General features: G+C 37.7%; 2 protein-coding genes across 9 annotated transcripts in view; one reads left to right on the top strand and one right to left on the bottom strand.

Moving 5' to 3' along the window:
* fdl (beta acetylhexosaminidase fused lobes) overlaps nt 1-15,749 on the top strand; it is a 236,394-nt gene that overhangs the window by 194,388 nt on the left and 26,257 nt on the right. For all 8 annotated transcript variants that reach the window (XM_073955235.1, XM_073955234.1, XM_073955228.1 and 5 more), the window contains one exon: nt 6,027-6,212. In XM_073955235.1, coding sequence (XP_073811336.1) covers nt 6,046-6,212 — 167 coding nt within the window. In that variant the 5' untranslated portion in view covers nt 6,027-6,045. The remainder of the gene's footprint in view (nt 1-6,026; nt 6,213-15,749) is intronic.
* On the bottom strand, nt 13,320-13,764 carry LOC141386547 (male accessory gland serine protease inhibitor-like). The gene is made up of 2 exons (XM_073955236.1): nt 13,654-13,764; nt 13,320-13,579 (listed from the first exon to the last, which is right to left on the bottom strand). Exons 1-2 carry the CDS (start codon nt 13,730-13,732, stop codon nt 13,392-13,394), a joined length of 267 nt encoding a protein of 88 aa, XP_073811337.1. The 5' UTR covers nt 13,733-13,764; the 3' UTR covers nt 13,320-13,391.

Below are 15,749 nucleotides of genomic sequence, written 5' to 3'. Positions count from 1 at the left end.
GTTGATAGAATCCGCTCTAGTGATAGACAACCTTATATTGTTAAAAACTTTCAGATCTTCTATTGATAAGCAGACCTGCTATCGATTGCACATCATCTATAGAAAGCATACCTAACATTGAAAGCAGATGTTCTCTTGATAGCAGACATTCTTTTGATATCAGACCTTCTTTTGCTATCAAACCTTCTATTGATAGAAAACCTTCTATTGATAGCAGACCTCCTTCTATTGATAGCAGACACCTTTCTATTGATAACAGATCTCCTTTTATCGCTAGCAGATACCAAACATCTTCTATGGATAGCAAACCTCCTTCTATTGATGAAAAACCACTTCTTTTCATATCAGACCTCTTTCTATTGATAGCAGAACTACTTCTATTGATAGTAAAGCTTTTCTTGATAACATGTCACCTTATATTGCTAGCAGGCCTGTTTCTATTGATAGCCGGTCTCCTATTGATAGAAAACCTCTTCTATTGATAGCAGACAGCCTACTGTTGATAGCAATCCTCTTCTTTTGATAGTAGATCTCCTCCTATTGATAGCAAATCTCCCTTTATTGATAGCAGACCTCCTTCTATTGACAGAAAACCTCCTTCTATTGATAGCAAACCTCTTCTATTGATAGCAAACCTCTTCTTTTGATACTAGACCTCCTGCTATTGATAGCAAACCTCCTTTTATTCATAGCAGACCTACTTTTATTGATAGCAAACCTCTTTTATTGATTTCAAACCTCCTTGATAGCAAACTTCCTTATATTGATAGCAAACTTTTTTCTATTGATAGCAAACCTCCTTCTACTGAGAGCAACATTCCTTATATTGATAGCAAACATCTTCTATTGCTAGCAGACCTCCTTTTGTTGATAGCAAACCCCCTTCTATTGATACCAAATCTCCCTTTATTGATAGCAGACCTCCTTCTATTGACAGAAAACCTTCTTCTATTGATAGCAAACCTCTTCTTTTGATACTAGACCTCCTGCTATTGATAGCAAACCTCCTTTTATTCATAGCAGACCTACTTCTATTGATACCAGAACGCCTTTTATGTATAGCAAATCTCTTTCATTGACAGCAGACCTCATTCTTTTAATAGCAAACCCCTTCTATTGATATCAAATCTCCTCTTGATCGCAAACTTCCTTATATTTTTTTGATAGCAAACCTCTTCGTTTGATAGTAGACCTCCTGCTATTGATAGCAAACCTCCTTCTCTTGATAGCAAACTTCCTTATATTTGATAGCAAACCTCTTCTATTGCTAGCAGACCTCCTTTTGTTGATAGCAGACCTCCTTCTATTGATAGCAACCTCTTCTATTGATAGTAGACCTCCTGCTATTGATAGCAAGCCTCCTTTTATTGATAGAACACCTCTTATTGACAGCAAACCTCTTCTTTTGATTGCAAACATCTTCTATTGATAGCAAACCTCTTCATTTGATAGCAGACTTCCTACTGTTGATAGCAAACCTCCTTTTATTGACAGCAGACCTCACTCTTTTGATAGCAAACCTCTTTTATTGATTTCAAAACCCCTTGATAGCATACTTCCTTATATTGATAGCAAACTTTCTTCTATTTATAGCAAACCTCCTTCTCCTGATAGCAAAATTCCTTATATTGATAGCAAACCTTTTCTATTGCTAGCAGACCTCCTTTTGTTGATAGCAAACCCCCTTCTATTGATAGCAAATCTCCCTCCTTCTATTGACAGAAAACCTCCTTCTATTGATAGCAAACCTCTTCTTTTGATAGTAGACCTCCTGCTATTGATAGCAAACCTCCATTTGTTGATAGCAGACCTCCTTCTATTGATAGCAAACCTCTTCTATTGACACCAAAACTCTTCTCTTGATAGTAGCCCTCCTGCTATTGATAGCAAACCTCCTTTTATTCAAAGCAGACCTACTTCTATTGATACCAGAACGCCTTTTATGTGTATCAAATCTCTTTCATTGACAGCAGACCTCACTCTTTTAATAGCAAACCTCTTCTATTGATAGCAAATCTCCTCTTGATCGCAAACTTCCTTTTGATAGCAAACCTCTTTTTTGATAGCAAACCTCTTCGTTTGATAGTAGCCCTCCTGCTATTTATAGCAAATTCTTTTGATAGCAAACCTCCTTCTATTGATAGCGGACCTCCTTCTATTGATAGCAAACCTCTTCTATTGATAGCAAACCTCCTTCTCCTGAGAGCAAAATTCCTTATATTGATAGCAAACCTCTTCTATTGCCAGCAGACCTCCTTTTGTTGATAGCAGACCTCCTTCTATTGATAGCAAACCTCTTCTATTGACACCAAAACTCTTCTCTTGATAGTAGCCCTCCTGCTATTGATAGCAAACCTCCTTTTATTCAAAGCAGACCTACTTCTATTGATACCAGAACGCCTTTTATGTGTAGCAAATATCTTTCATTGACAGCAGACCTCACTCTTTTAATAGCAAACCTCTTCTATTGATAGCAAATCTCCTCTTGATCGCAAACTTCCTTTTGATAGCAAACCTCTTTTTTGATAGCAAACCTCTTCGTTTGATAGTAGCCCTCCTGCTATTTATAGCAAATTCTTTTGATAGCAAACCTCCTTCTATTGATAGCGGACCTCCTTCTATTGATAGCAAACCTCTTTTATTGATAGCAAACCTCCTTCTCCTGAGAGCAAAATTCCTTATATTGATAGCAAACCTCTTCTATTGCTAGCAGACCTCCTTTTGTCGATAGCAAACCCCCTTCTATTGATACCAAATCTCCCTTTATTGATAGCAGACCTCCTTCTATCCTTTTGATAGCAAACCTCCTTCTATTGATAGCGGACCTCCTTCTATTGATAGCAAACCTCTTCTATTGATAGCAAACCTCCTTCTATTGATAGCAAACCTCTTCTATTGATACCAAAACTCTTCGTTTGATAGTAGACCTCCTGCTATTGATAGCAAACCTCCTTCTCTTGATAGCAAACTTCCTTATATTTGATAGCAAGCCTCTTCTATTGCTAGCAGACCTCCTTTGGTGATATCAGACCTCCTTCTATTGATAGCAACCTCTTCTATTGATAGTAGACCTCCTGCTATTGATAGCAAGCCTCCTTTTATTGATAGAATACCTCTTATTGACAGCAAACCTCCTTCTATTAATAGCAAACCTCTTCTATTGATAGCAAACCTCTTCGTTTGATAGTAGACCTCCTGCTATTGATATCAAACCTCCTTCTCTTGATAGCAATCCTCCTCCTCGTGATAGCAAACTTCCTTATATTTGATAGCAAACCTCTTCTATTGCTAGCAGACCTCCTTTTATTGATAGTAGACCTCCTTCTATTGATAGCAAACCTCTTCTATTGATAGTAGACTTCCTGCTATTGATAGCAAACCCCTTTTTATTGATAGCAAACCTCTTCTTTTGATAGCAGACTTCCTACTGTTGATAGCAAACCTCCTCTTATTGATAGCAGACCCCACTCTTTTGATAGCAAACCTCTTTTATTGATTTCAAACCTCCTTGATAGCAAACTTCCTTATATTGATAGCAAACTTTCTTCTATTGATAGCAAACCTCCTTCTCCTGAGAGCAAAATTCCTTGTATTGATAGCAAACCTCTTCTATTGCTAGCAGACCTCCTTTTGTTGATAGCAAACCCCCTTCTATTGATACCAAATCTCCCTTTATTGATAGCAGACCTCCTTCTATTGACAGAAAACCTCCTTCTATTGATAGCAAACCTCTTCTTTTGATACTAGACCTGCTGCTATTGATAGCAAACCTCCTTTTATTCATAGCAGACCTACTTCTATTGATACCAGAACGCCTTTTATGTATAGCAAATCTCTTTCATTCACAGCAGACCTCATTTTTTTAATAGCAAACCTCTTCTATTGATAGCAAATCTCCTCTTGATCGCAAACTTCCTTTTATTGATAGCAAACCTCTTTTTTTGATAGCAAACCTCTTCTATTGCTAGCAGACTTCCTTTTGTTGATAGCAGACCTCCTTCTATTGATGGCAACCTCTTCTATTGATAGTAGACCTCCTGCTATTGATAGCAAGCCTCCTTTTATTGATAGATCACCTCTTATTGACAGCAAACCTCCTTCTATTGATAGCAAACCTCTTCTTTTGATAGCAGACTTCCTACTGTTGATAGCAAACCTCCTTTTATTGACAGCAGACCTCACTCTTTTGATAGCAAACCTCTTTTATTGATTTCAAACCCCCTTGATAGCAAACTTCCTTATATTGATAGCAAACTTTCTTCTATTGATAGCAAACCTCCTTCTCCTGATAGCAAAATTCCTTATATTGATAGCAAACCTCTTCTATTGCTAGCAGACCTCCTTTTGTTGATACCAAACCCCCTTCTATTGATAGCAAATCTCCCTTTGTTGATAGCAGACCTCCTTCTATTGATAGCAACCTCTTCTATTGATAGTAGACCTCCTGCTATTGATAGCAAGCCTCCTTTTATTGATAGATCACCTCTTATTGACAGCAAACCTCCTTCTATTGATACCAAACCTCTTCTATTGATACCAAAACTCTTCTCATGATAGTTGACCTCCTGGTATTGATAGCAAACCTCCTTTTATTCATAGCAGACCTACTTCTATTGATACCAGAACGCCTTTTATGTGTAGCAAATCTCTTTCATTGACAGCAGACCTCACTCTTTTAATAGCAAACCTCTTCTATTGATAGCAAATCTCCTCTTGATCGCAAACTTCCTTATATTGATAGCAAACCTCTTTTTTTGATAGCAAACCTCTTCGTTTGATAGTAGCCCTCCTGCTATTTATAGCAAATTCTTTTGATAGCAAACCTCCTTCTATTGATAGCGGACCTCCTTCTATTGATAGCAAACCTCTTCTATTGATAGCAAACCTCCTTCTATTAATAGCAAACCTCTTCTATTGCTAGCAGACCTCCTTTTGTTGATAGCAGACCTCCTTCTATTGATAGCAACCTCTTCTATTGTTAGTAGACCTCCTGCTATTGATAGCAAGCCTCCTTTTATTGATAGAATACCTCTTATTGACAGCAAACCTCCTTCTATTGATAGCAAACCTCTTCGTTTGATAGAAGACCTCCTGCTATTGATATCAAACCTCCTTCTCTTGATAGCAAACCTCCTTCTCGTGATAGCAAACTTCCTTATATTTGATAGCAAACCTCTTCTATTGCTAGCAGACCTCCTTTTTTTGATAGTAGTCCTCCTTCTATTGATAGCAAAACTCTTCTATTGATAGTAGACCTCCTGCTATTGATAGCAAACCCCTTTTTATTGATAGCAGACCTACTTCTATTGATAGCAAACCTCTTCTCTTGCTAGCAGACCTTCTTCTGTTGATAAAAAATCACAAAAGATCCCACTGTGTCATCATTGCCAATCCATTTCGCATTGCATGTTTTGCCTTACTTTTTGGTAAGCCAAACCAAGCCAACAAAAATAATCAGAGTTAACATCACCACATAGCAAAAAGTGATAATTATCGATGAAGCAATGGAAAAATCATAGAATTTTTATTTTATATTCTTTGTCTCGCTCGAAGGTTGGCAAACAAAAGGGTGGCGCCTCAATATTGCTTTTATATGTGCCGCTGTGCGTGTGTGTGAGGTGTTGTTAAAAACTCAATTTCATTAGTTTTTCTTAGTTTTGGAGCCATTAATTGGGGGTGGTGTTTCCTGCAATTTATTTTGCACCAGCCTAAAGAGCAACCCACCTGTACAGCCAATCACAAACTCATTTACCCACACACACACACACACCTACCCACTCATCAATATATCAATCACGAAGTTTGTTGAAAAAAAGACAAGAACAACAATAAGACATTCGTGGATTTGATTCAGAACATCACTTTCCATTTTCATGTCTTAGGTTAATTTTTAAATAAACTGCAATTTCGTTTGGTAGTTTTCTCGTAATTTTTAATTTCCTTTGGCGGATTTCTTTTGTTTGCCACCAATTCCTGATGAAGATAATGATTTTAATTTTCTCTCTTTGCTTCTTTTTATTTTTTAGGTTACGTTACATTTTCAAAATGGCTTTGGCCGTTTCACTACGTAGAGCCCTATTAATGCTCCTCACCGCCACAATATTCGTTATAATGGTCTTATATTGGAATCAGGGTGGCATCAAACCTCAATCCTATATCAACACATATGAGAAAGCTGTTGGCAGTAGAGAGGCGTTAAGTGAATTTCCCATGTAAGTATTTATTAATTAACTTTATGTATGGGTATTTAATTGAATTAAAGTTAAGGTGGTGTAACCAATAATCCATTAAAAAAAAATAGAAAAAAATAGTAGGCCAATACTGTAGACATCAATGGGGGCTTTTTTGGTTCCATGATGTCGAGGCGGATATTTCATATTTTTTTAGAATTTCTTGATAATTATTAAGGCTGGGGAGATAATGTTTTATTGAAATTTTGAAAAAATTGAATTCTCAAAATTCTTGTCAATTACCACAATTCATGTGAAGTTACCACCACATTCCATATACCAGAATACGTTACAAGTGTTGGAGGTTTATATTTATAACAATCGACGCCCCATCAGCAAACAGTAGGAGGTGTTAAAAAATAATTCCCACGGGACTCCACTTATTTTTAGGGTCAACATTTTGCAGCCCAATACAAGATGTAGATGCTATTAATTTTTTTAATGGGAGCCAACATGTTGCAATGGTTGTAATGCTTATCAGATGCGCAGAATGTTAATCTTCTTTGCACATGTTTACCTGACAAAAGCTTCGACTTGTTTGATTTACCTGCACACGTGTTTCTTATGATTACTTATTTTTAAGAATTTATTTGGAACCTCAGCACCACCATATAAGCATTATAGAATCATCTCCATAATGAGAGGCAGAGGTAATAAACCATTTTGTATTACCAAGCTCCGATAACTTAGGGGATGGCAGGGGTTCATTGATCTCACTTTAGTACCCGATATACGAAAAATCGAAATAGATAATTGGGCTGGACAATTGAACACTTTTCAACATATCTAAAAAATCAAAGTCAATTAAATGTTTCAGCAATTCCAAAAGAACGAACTATGAGATGTTCAAAAGGGGTTTGGGAAAATTAACTTCACAAAATTTCACATAATGATGATACTGCGGCAGATATAGAAATAGCCGACGTCCTTCTATTCATAACAAACCTCTCTATTGATAGCAGACCTCCTTCTATTCATAGCAAACCTCTTTTTATTCATAAGAAACCTCTTCTATTGATAACAAACTTCCTTCAAACGATAGTAGACCTACTTCTAACGACAGCAAACTTCCTTCTATTAATAGCAGACATTTTTCTATTGGTAGCAAATCCTTTTAATTGACAGCAGGCCTCATTTATTCATAGCAAATCTCTTCTATTGATAGCAGATCTCCTTCCATTAGTAGCAAATCCCCTTTATTGATAGCAGACCTCCTTCTATTAATAGCAGACATCCTTCTATTAGTAGGAACTCCCTTTTATTGACAGCAGACCTCTTTCTCTTGATACAGGATCTCCTTCTATTGAAAGCAGACATCCTTCTTTAGTAGCAAATCCCATTTCATGATAGCAGACATCCTTCTATTGATAGCAAACCTCCTTCTATTAATCGCAATCCTCTTATTTTTTCAGCTTAGCTCCTCTATAGCAGACATCCTTCTATTAGTAGCAAATCTCCTTTAGTGATAGCACATCTCCTTTTATTTATAGCAAACATAACAAACCTTCATCTGTTGATAGCAGACCTCACCTGTTGATTGCAAACCTCTTCTACCGATAGCAGACCTCTTTCTATTGATAGCAGACATCCTTCTATCGATAGCAGACTTCCTTCTGTTAATAGCAAATCTCTTCTATTGATAGCATACCCCTTTCTCTCGATAACAGACCTCCTTCTATCGATAGCAACCTCCTTCAATTGATTGCAAACCTCCTTCTATTGATATCAAACTTCCTTTTATGATAGCAAACCTCCTTCTATTGATAGCAAACCTCTTCTATTGATAGCAAACCTCATTCTGTTGATAGCAAACCTCCTTCTATTGATAGCAAAACTCCTTCTGTTGATATCAAACTTCCTTTTATTGATAGCAAACCTCCTTCTATTGATAGCAAACCTCCTTCTGTTAATAGCAAACCTCTTTAATTGATACGAAACCTCCTTCTATTGATAGCAAACCTCTTCTATTGATAGCAAACCTCTTCTTTTGATAGTAGATCTACTGCTATTGATAGCAAACCTTCTTCTATTGATAGCAAACCTCCTTCTATTGACAGCAAACCTCCTTCTATTGATAGCAAACCTACTTCTATTGATAGCAAACCTCCTTCTATTGATATCAAACTTCCTTTTATTGATAGCAAACCTCCTTCTATTGATAGCAAACCTCTTCTATTGATAGCAAACCTCCATCTATTGATAGCAAACCTCCTTCTATTGATAGCAAACCTCTTCTATTGATATGAAACCTCCTTCTGTTGATAGCAAACCTCCTTCAATTGATAGCAAACCTCCTTCTAATGATATCAAACTTCCTTTTATTGATAGCAAACCTCCTTCTATTGATAGCAAACCTCTTCTATTGATATCAAACTTCCTTTTATTGATAGCAAACCTCCTTCTATTGATATCAAACTTCCTTTTATGATAGCAAACCTCCTTCTATTGATAGCAAACCTCTTCTATTGATAGCAAACCTCATTCTGTTGATAGCAAACCTCCTTCTATTGATAGCAAAACTCCTTCTGTTGATATCAAACTTCCTTTTATTGATAGCAAACCTCCTTCTATTGATAGCAAACCTCCTTCTGTTAATAGCAAACCTCTTTAATTGATAGGAAACCTCCTTCTATTGATAGCAAACCTCTTCTATTGATAGCAAACCTCTTCTTTTGATAGTAGATCTACTGCTATTGATAGCAAACCTTCTTCTATTGATAGCAAACCTCCTTCTATTGACAGCAAACCTCCTTCTATTGATAGCAAACCTACTTCTATTGATAGCAAACCTCCTTCTATTGATATCAAACTTCCTTTTATTGATAGCAAACCTCCTTCTATTGATAGCAAACCTCTTCTATTGATAGCAAACCTCCATCTATTGATAGCAAACCTCCTTCTATTGATAGCAAACCTCTTCTATTGATATGAAACCTCCTTCTGTTGATAGCAAACCTCCTTCAATTGATAGCAAACCTCCTTCTAATGATATCAAACTTCCTTTTATTGATAGCAAACCTCCTTCTATTGATAGCAAACCTCTTCTATTGATATCAAACTTCCTTTTATTGATAGCAAACCTCCTTCTATTGATATCAAACTTCCTTTTATTGATAGCAAACCTCCTTCTATTGATAGCAAACCTCTTCTTTTGATAGTAGATCTACTGCTATTGATAGCAAACCTTCTTCTATTGATATCAAACTTCCTTTTATTGATAGCAAACCTCCTTCTATTGATAGCAAACCTCCTTCTGTTAATAGCAAACCTCTTTAATTGATAGGAAACCTCCTTCTATTGATAGCAAACCTCTTCTATTGATAGCAAACCTCTTCTTTTGATAGTAGATCTACTGCTATTGATAGCAAACCTTCTTCTATTGATAGCAAACCTCCTTCTATTGATATCAAACTTCCTTTTATTGATAGCAAACCTCCTTCTATTGATAGCAAACCTCTTCTATTGATAGCAAACCTCCATCTATTGATAGCAAACCTCCTTCTATTGATAGCAAACCTCTTCTATTGATATGAAACCTCCTTCTGTTGATAGCAAACCTCCTTCAATTGATAGCAAACCTCCTTCTAATGATATCAAACTTCCTTTTATTGATAGCAAACCTCCTTCTATTGATAGCAAACCTCTTCTATTGATAGCAAACCTCCATCTATTGATAGCAAACCTCCTTCTATTGATATCAAACTTCCTTTTATTGATAGCAAACCTCCTTCTATTGATAGCAAACCTCTTCTATTGATAGTAAACCTCTTCTATTGATAGGAAACCTCCTTCTATTGATAGCAAACCTCCTTCTATTGATATCAAACTTCCTTTTATTGATAGTAAACCTCTTCTATTGATAGGAAACCTCCTTCTATTGATAGCAAACCTCCTTCTATTGATATCAAACTTCCTTTTATTGATAGCAAACTTCCTTCTATTGATATCAAAATTCTTCTATTGATAACAAACCTCCTTCTATTGATAGCAAACCTCCTTCTATTGATAGCAAACCTCCTTCTATTGATAGCAAACCTCTTCTGTTGATAGTAAACCTCTTCTATTGATAGGAAACCTCCTTCTATTGATAGCAAACCTCCTTCTATTGATATAAAACTTCCTTTTATTGATAGCAAACTTCCTTCTATTGATATCAAACCTCTTCTATTGATAGCAAACCTCCTTCTGTTGATAGCAAACCTCTTCTATTGATAGCAAAACTCCTTCTATTGATATCAAACCTCCTTTTATTGATAGCAAACCTCCCTCTATTGATAGAAAACCTCTTCTATTGATAGGAAACTTCTTTCTGTTGATAGCAAACCTTCTCCTATTAATAGCTAACCTACTTCTATTGATAGCAAACCTCCTTCTATTGATAGCAAACCTCTTCTATTGATAGGAAACCTCCTTCTATTGATAGCAAACCGCCTTCTATTGATATCAAACTTCCTTTTATTGATAGCAAACCTCCTTCTATTGATAGCAAACCTCTTTTATTGATAGCAAACCTCCATCTATTGATAGCAAACCTCTTCTTTTGATAGTAGATCTCCTGCTATTGATAGCAAACCTTCTTCTATTGATAGCAAACCTCCTTCTATTGACAGCAAACCTCTTCTTTTGCTAGCAGACCTACTTTTTTTGATATCATACCTCTTCTATTGCTAGCAAACCTCCTTTTCTTGATAGCAAACCTCTTCTGTTGCTGGCAGACATCCTTTATATTGATAGCAAACCTCCTTCTATTGATAGCAAACCCCCATCTATTGATAGCAAACCTTCTTCTATTGATAACATACCTCTTTCTATCGATAACAGACCTCCTTCTATCGATAGCAAACCTCAAAAGCGCTGTGCCCTCCATGGCAATACTGAAACAGCTGGATGTGCCGGGAGTCGAGTATCTCACTAAACTTCTCAACCTATCGATAGCCATCCACATCGTCCCCGAAGTCTGGAAAATGGACAGAGTGGTCTCGCTACTGAAGCCGGGCAAGGATGCCATCAAAGCTGAATCGTACAGACCAAACCAGGACCCTTGAGGCTATAGTTCTCCCCAGCATTAGAAATAGCTATCCAGTTGCTGATCATCAGCACGGGTTCCGTATGCAGCACATCACGACAACAGCACTGTGCGCCATCTCGACATATATTAGTCGAGGACTCAATCAGAGCAAGCCGTACGATAGAACATTGATGGTGTCGTTTAACTTATCAAAAGCCTTTGATACTGTAAAGCAATCCACTCTGTTTGAGAACATCGAGCAGGCAATCCTCCCGTCAAGTTTGAAACGTTGGATAATCAATTATATATGTAGAAGCCAGTCGTTCGTTAAATTCAGAAATAAGAAGTCCCAGCCCCTTAGAGTGAAACAGGGAGTTCACCAAGGTGGGGTGATATCTCCGGAATTGTTTAACCTCTACCTCTCCTGTATTCCGCCCACTCTAGACGGCGTTGAGATCGTAACATATGCTTATGATTGTATGATCTTGGCGTCGGGTACCTTCCCTAATGTCATTTGTGAAAGGCTGAACTCCTATTTGCCCAATGTTACCACATTTTTCCACTCGAGGAATATGCAAATATCCGCCACCAAATCTACGGTCACTCTGCTCACCACATGGACGACAGAGGTGAGAACAGATTTGAATGTAATGTTCGATGGTAGCAGAATTCCGACCCGAAACTACGCCAAAATTCTAGGGGTCACATTCGACAGTATGTTTATGTCGTCCCTGCATACTACAGCTATCTGCGACAAGATTAGATGTAGGAACAATGTCCTCATGTCCCTAGTCGGCAGTGCTTGGGGTTCAGATTAAGAAACCTTGTTGACCACATACAACGCGTTAGGTCCGCGTGTGTGGTCCGCGAAAATAAGTGCAACGCGATGGAAAAAATATTCAGACCTGTCAGAATGCCGCCCTGAGAACTGCGACGGGGTGCCCTCTCATGTCTTCAGTGGACCTTCTACATAAGGAGACAAAAATTATTTCAGTACAGTAACACAATGGCATGCTTTCGTTGCAGTACTTGCTCGGGTGTCACCGCGAGAGTCATCCTAATCACCATATGGTGAATCATGATCTAGAAAGAGGGGTCCTACGTTACAAGAGAGAACCTCTAAATCAACAAGCCTATCGAGCAGGTTTAAATAGCATACACGCGGATGCAGTCGCTGATGCTATAAACAAATATTGTTTGAATGCGGTCCTCGCAGCTGATGAGCGTCAGCTGCCACAACAAACCAGAGTAGTTTTGGCCCAACTACGCTCGGGATGGCGAAGCCGTCTGAATTCCTACGATCCATGACACCGTGCAAAATATCTGCCCAGTATGCGACACAGGCCCGCACGACACACTGCACCTTTTCAACTGCTCTACCAAACATACTCAACTAACTCCAGTAAATCTGTGTTTACATCCCATCGAAGCAGCCGCATTCGTAGAACTGAAGATGGACCCAGAGCTAGATTAAGCAGAAAAATAAAACTCTGTTACATCTACAACTACTGTTGATACCTGCAGGTTGAACACATGTTATAGAGTCCTTCTGCGATCGTTTAAGCTCTCCTATCATTCAAGCCAACCTAACCACGGTCTGATATTCAAAGTTCTTAAGGTGTTTGTTCAAAGTGCAGGCTTCACTTCTCCAGATAAAGAAAGCGTGCATACCAAATATCCCTTCACACGAACAGCTTTCTTGTATATTACCTGGTGGATAACAGACATGGAGTTGGAATTTTATTGCTGTCAGTAGAAAGCTAGTGGCATACCATTGCTGCTTTTACCTTAAAACAAAGCGTCTTGTAATGCATGTTAGGTGCATTGGTACACAATCCACTCGGCAACATTTCATGCCAGCCAGCGGCTTTCGGCATGTCGAACATATGTAGCACGATATGACTTAAAATGCTCCGAAAATGTAGGCGATATTGCGAATTTTTAGAAATAATTTCTTGGGGGACAGACATTTAAGGCAACGTCTTGAGAACTAACATAGCCCGACTGTATAACAGCATGCAGGGCCAATATTATTATCATAACCGTTTAGATGTACTCCCACTATTCATAATTTGTTCCATTTCTTTATTTTTTTTTTTTGATGATTTAAAAAGAAAAAGAAAATTTTATCAACATCGAGAAAAATGTTCTGCTCAGCCACGACGCATGCAATTCATTTCACATTCACGTTGCGAACACCACCGATTGCGATTGCCGCCACATCCCATGTACCAGAAGGATTTGCAGCTATTCGAGGCATTTTCATACCACCACATGGTACGTGCCGTACAGCCACGACCTCTATAGCCATTGTTACGTGGAGGATAACAGGCAGGACTCCCTGGAAGATACAAAAATTCATCAATCAATTTTATTATTTACCTGTTTTCTGACAGTATATATTGGGAAACTTACATGGTCTTCCAGGACACTGGGCCTGAGCCATGACTAGCATTGCTGCCAGAACTAAAAATCCAATCAAAAAATTATTCATTTTGAGATGTACAACCAAACTTGATTTGCTTACTGCTGATGATTTTCTGCAAGGTGTTGGGGTTTATATTTATACGATTTAGCCTAAAAAAACAGTTGTGTTTGCAGAGAAGTGTGTTCCGCATTAATTGTTTATTTACTTACTTTTTTTGATTTTTATATAAAGAAACAACTTTAGACAATGAAAAAAAAAATCAATAAATTCACGTGGGCACGTGGGAAAATATTTTTTATTGTGTTTTGTTTCTCTTTTGACAATTTTACAAAAATATGTTACAACTACACATGTATGTTACGTGGGGCGTCAGTCCTAGTATGCTATAGAAATGTGTTAACCTTCGCCTAGATTTTTTAAGAATATGTTTTCAGGTACCAACGGCCCTCTAAACGTGGATTTTTTAAGATTTTTTTCATGGACCATCAGCCCTCAAGGCGAGGATTTTTAAGAATATTTTTCATTTTACGCCCTCTAGGCGTGGATTTTTTAAGAATATTTTTTCATGGACCATCAGCCCTATAGGCGTGGATTTTTTAAGAATATTTTTTCATGGACCAGCAGCCCTCAAGGCGTGGATTTTTTAAGAATATTTTTGCATGGACCATCAGCCCTCTAGACGTGGATTTTTTAAGAATATTTTTTCATGGACCATCAGCCCTCTAGGCGTGGATTTTTTAAGAATATTTTTTAATGGACCATCAGCCCTCTAGGCGTGGATTTTTTAAGAATATTTTTTCATGGACCATCAGCCCTCTAGGCGTGGATTTTTTAAGAATATTTTTTCATGGACCATCAGCCCTCTAGGCGTGGATTTTTTAAGAATATTTTTTCATGGACCATCAGCCCTCTAGGCATGGATTTTTTAAGAATATTTTTTCATGGACCATCAGCCCTCTAGGCGTGGATTTTTTAAGAATATTTTTTCATGGACCATCAGCCCTCTAGGCGTGGATTTTTTAAGAATATTTTTTCATGGACCATCAGCCCTCTAGGCGTGGACTTTTTAAGAATATTTTTTCATGGACCATCAGCCCTCTAGGCGTGGACTTTTTAAGAATATTTTTTCATGGACCATCAGCCCTCTAGGCGTGGATTTTTTAAGAATATTTTTTCATGGACCATCAGCCCTCTAGGCGTGGATTTTTTAAGAATATTTTTTCATGGACCATCAGCCCTCTAGGCGTGGATTTTTTAAAAATATTTTTTCATGGACCATCAGCCCTCTAGGCGTGGACTTTTTAAGAATATTTTTTCATGGACCATCAGCCCTCTAGGCGTGGACTTTTTAAGAATATTTTTTCATGGACCATCAGCCCTCTAGGCGTGGATTTTTTAAGAATATTTTTTCATGGACCATCAGCCCTCTAGGCGTGGATTTTTTAAGAATATTTTTTCATGGACCATCAGCCCTCTAGGCGTGGATTTTTTAAGAATATTTTTTCATGGACCATCAGCCCTCTAGGCGTGGATTTTTTAAAAATATTTTTTCATGGACCATCAGCCCTCTAGGCGTGGATTTTTTAAGAATATTTTTTCATGGACCATCAGCCCTCTAGGCGTGGATTTTTTAAGAATATTTTTTCATGGACCATCAGCCCTCTAGGCGTGGATTTTTTAAAAATATTTTTTCATGGACCATCAGCCCTCTAGGCGTGGATTTTTTAAGAATATTTTTTCATGGACCATCAGCCCTCTAGGCGTGGATTTTTTAAGAATATTTTTTCATGGACCATCAGCCCTCTAGGCGTGGATTTTTTAAGAATATTTTTTCATGGACCATCAGCCCTCTAGGCGTGGATTTTTTAAAAATATTTTTTCATGGACCATCAGCCCTCTAGGCGTGGATTTTTTAAGAATATTTTTTCATGGACCATCAGCCCTCTAGGCGTGGATTTTTTAAGAATATTTTTTCATGGACCATCAGCCCTCTAGGCGTGGATTTTTTAAAAATATTTTTTCATGGACCATCAGCCCTCTAGGCGTGGATTTTTTAAGAATATTTTTTCATGGACCATCAGCC

The sequence above is a fragment of the Musca autumnalis genome, unplaced genomic scaffold, assembly GCF_047663935.1.
Source record: "Musca autumnalis isolate F117 unplaced genomic scaffold, ASM4766393v1 scaffold_5, whole genome shotgun sequence".
In the NCBI taxonomy this organism is placed as follows: Eukaryota; Metazoa; Arthropoda; class Insecta; order Diptera; family Muscidae; genus Musca; species Musca autumnalis.
This window is presented reverse-complemented; position numbering and strand designations above follow the sequence as displayed.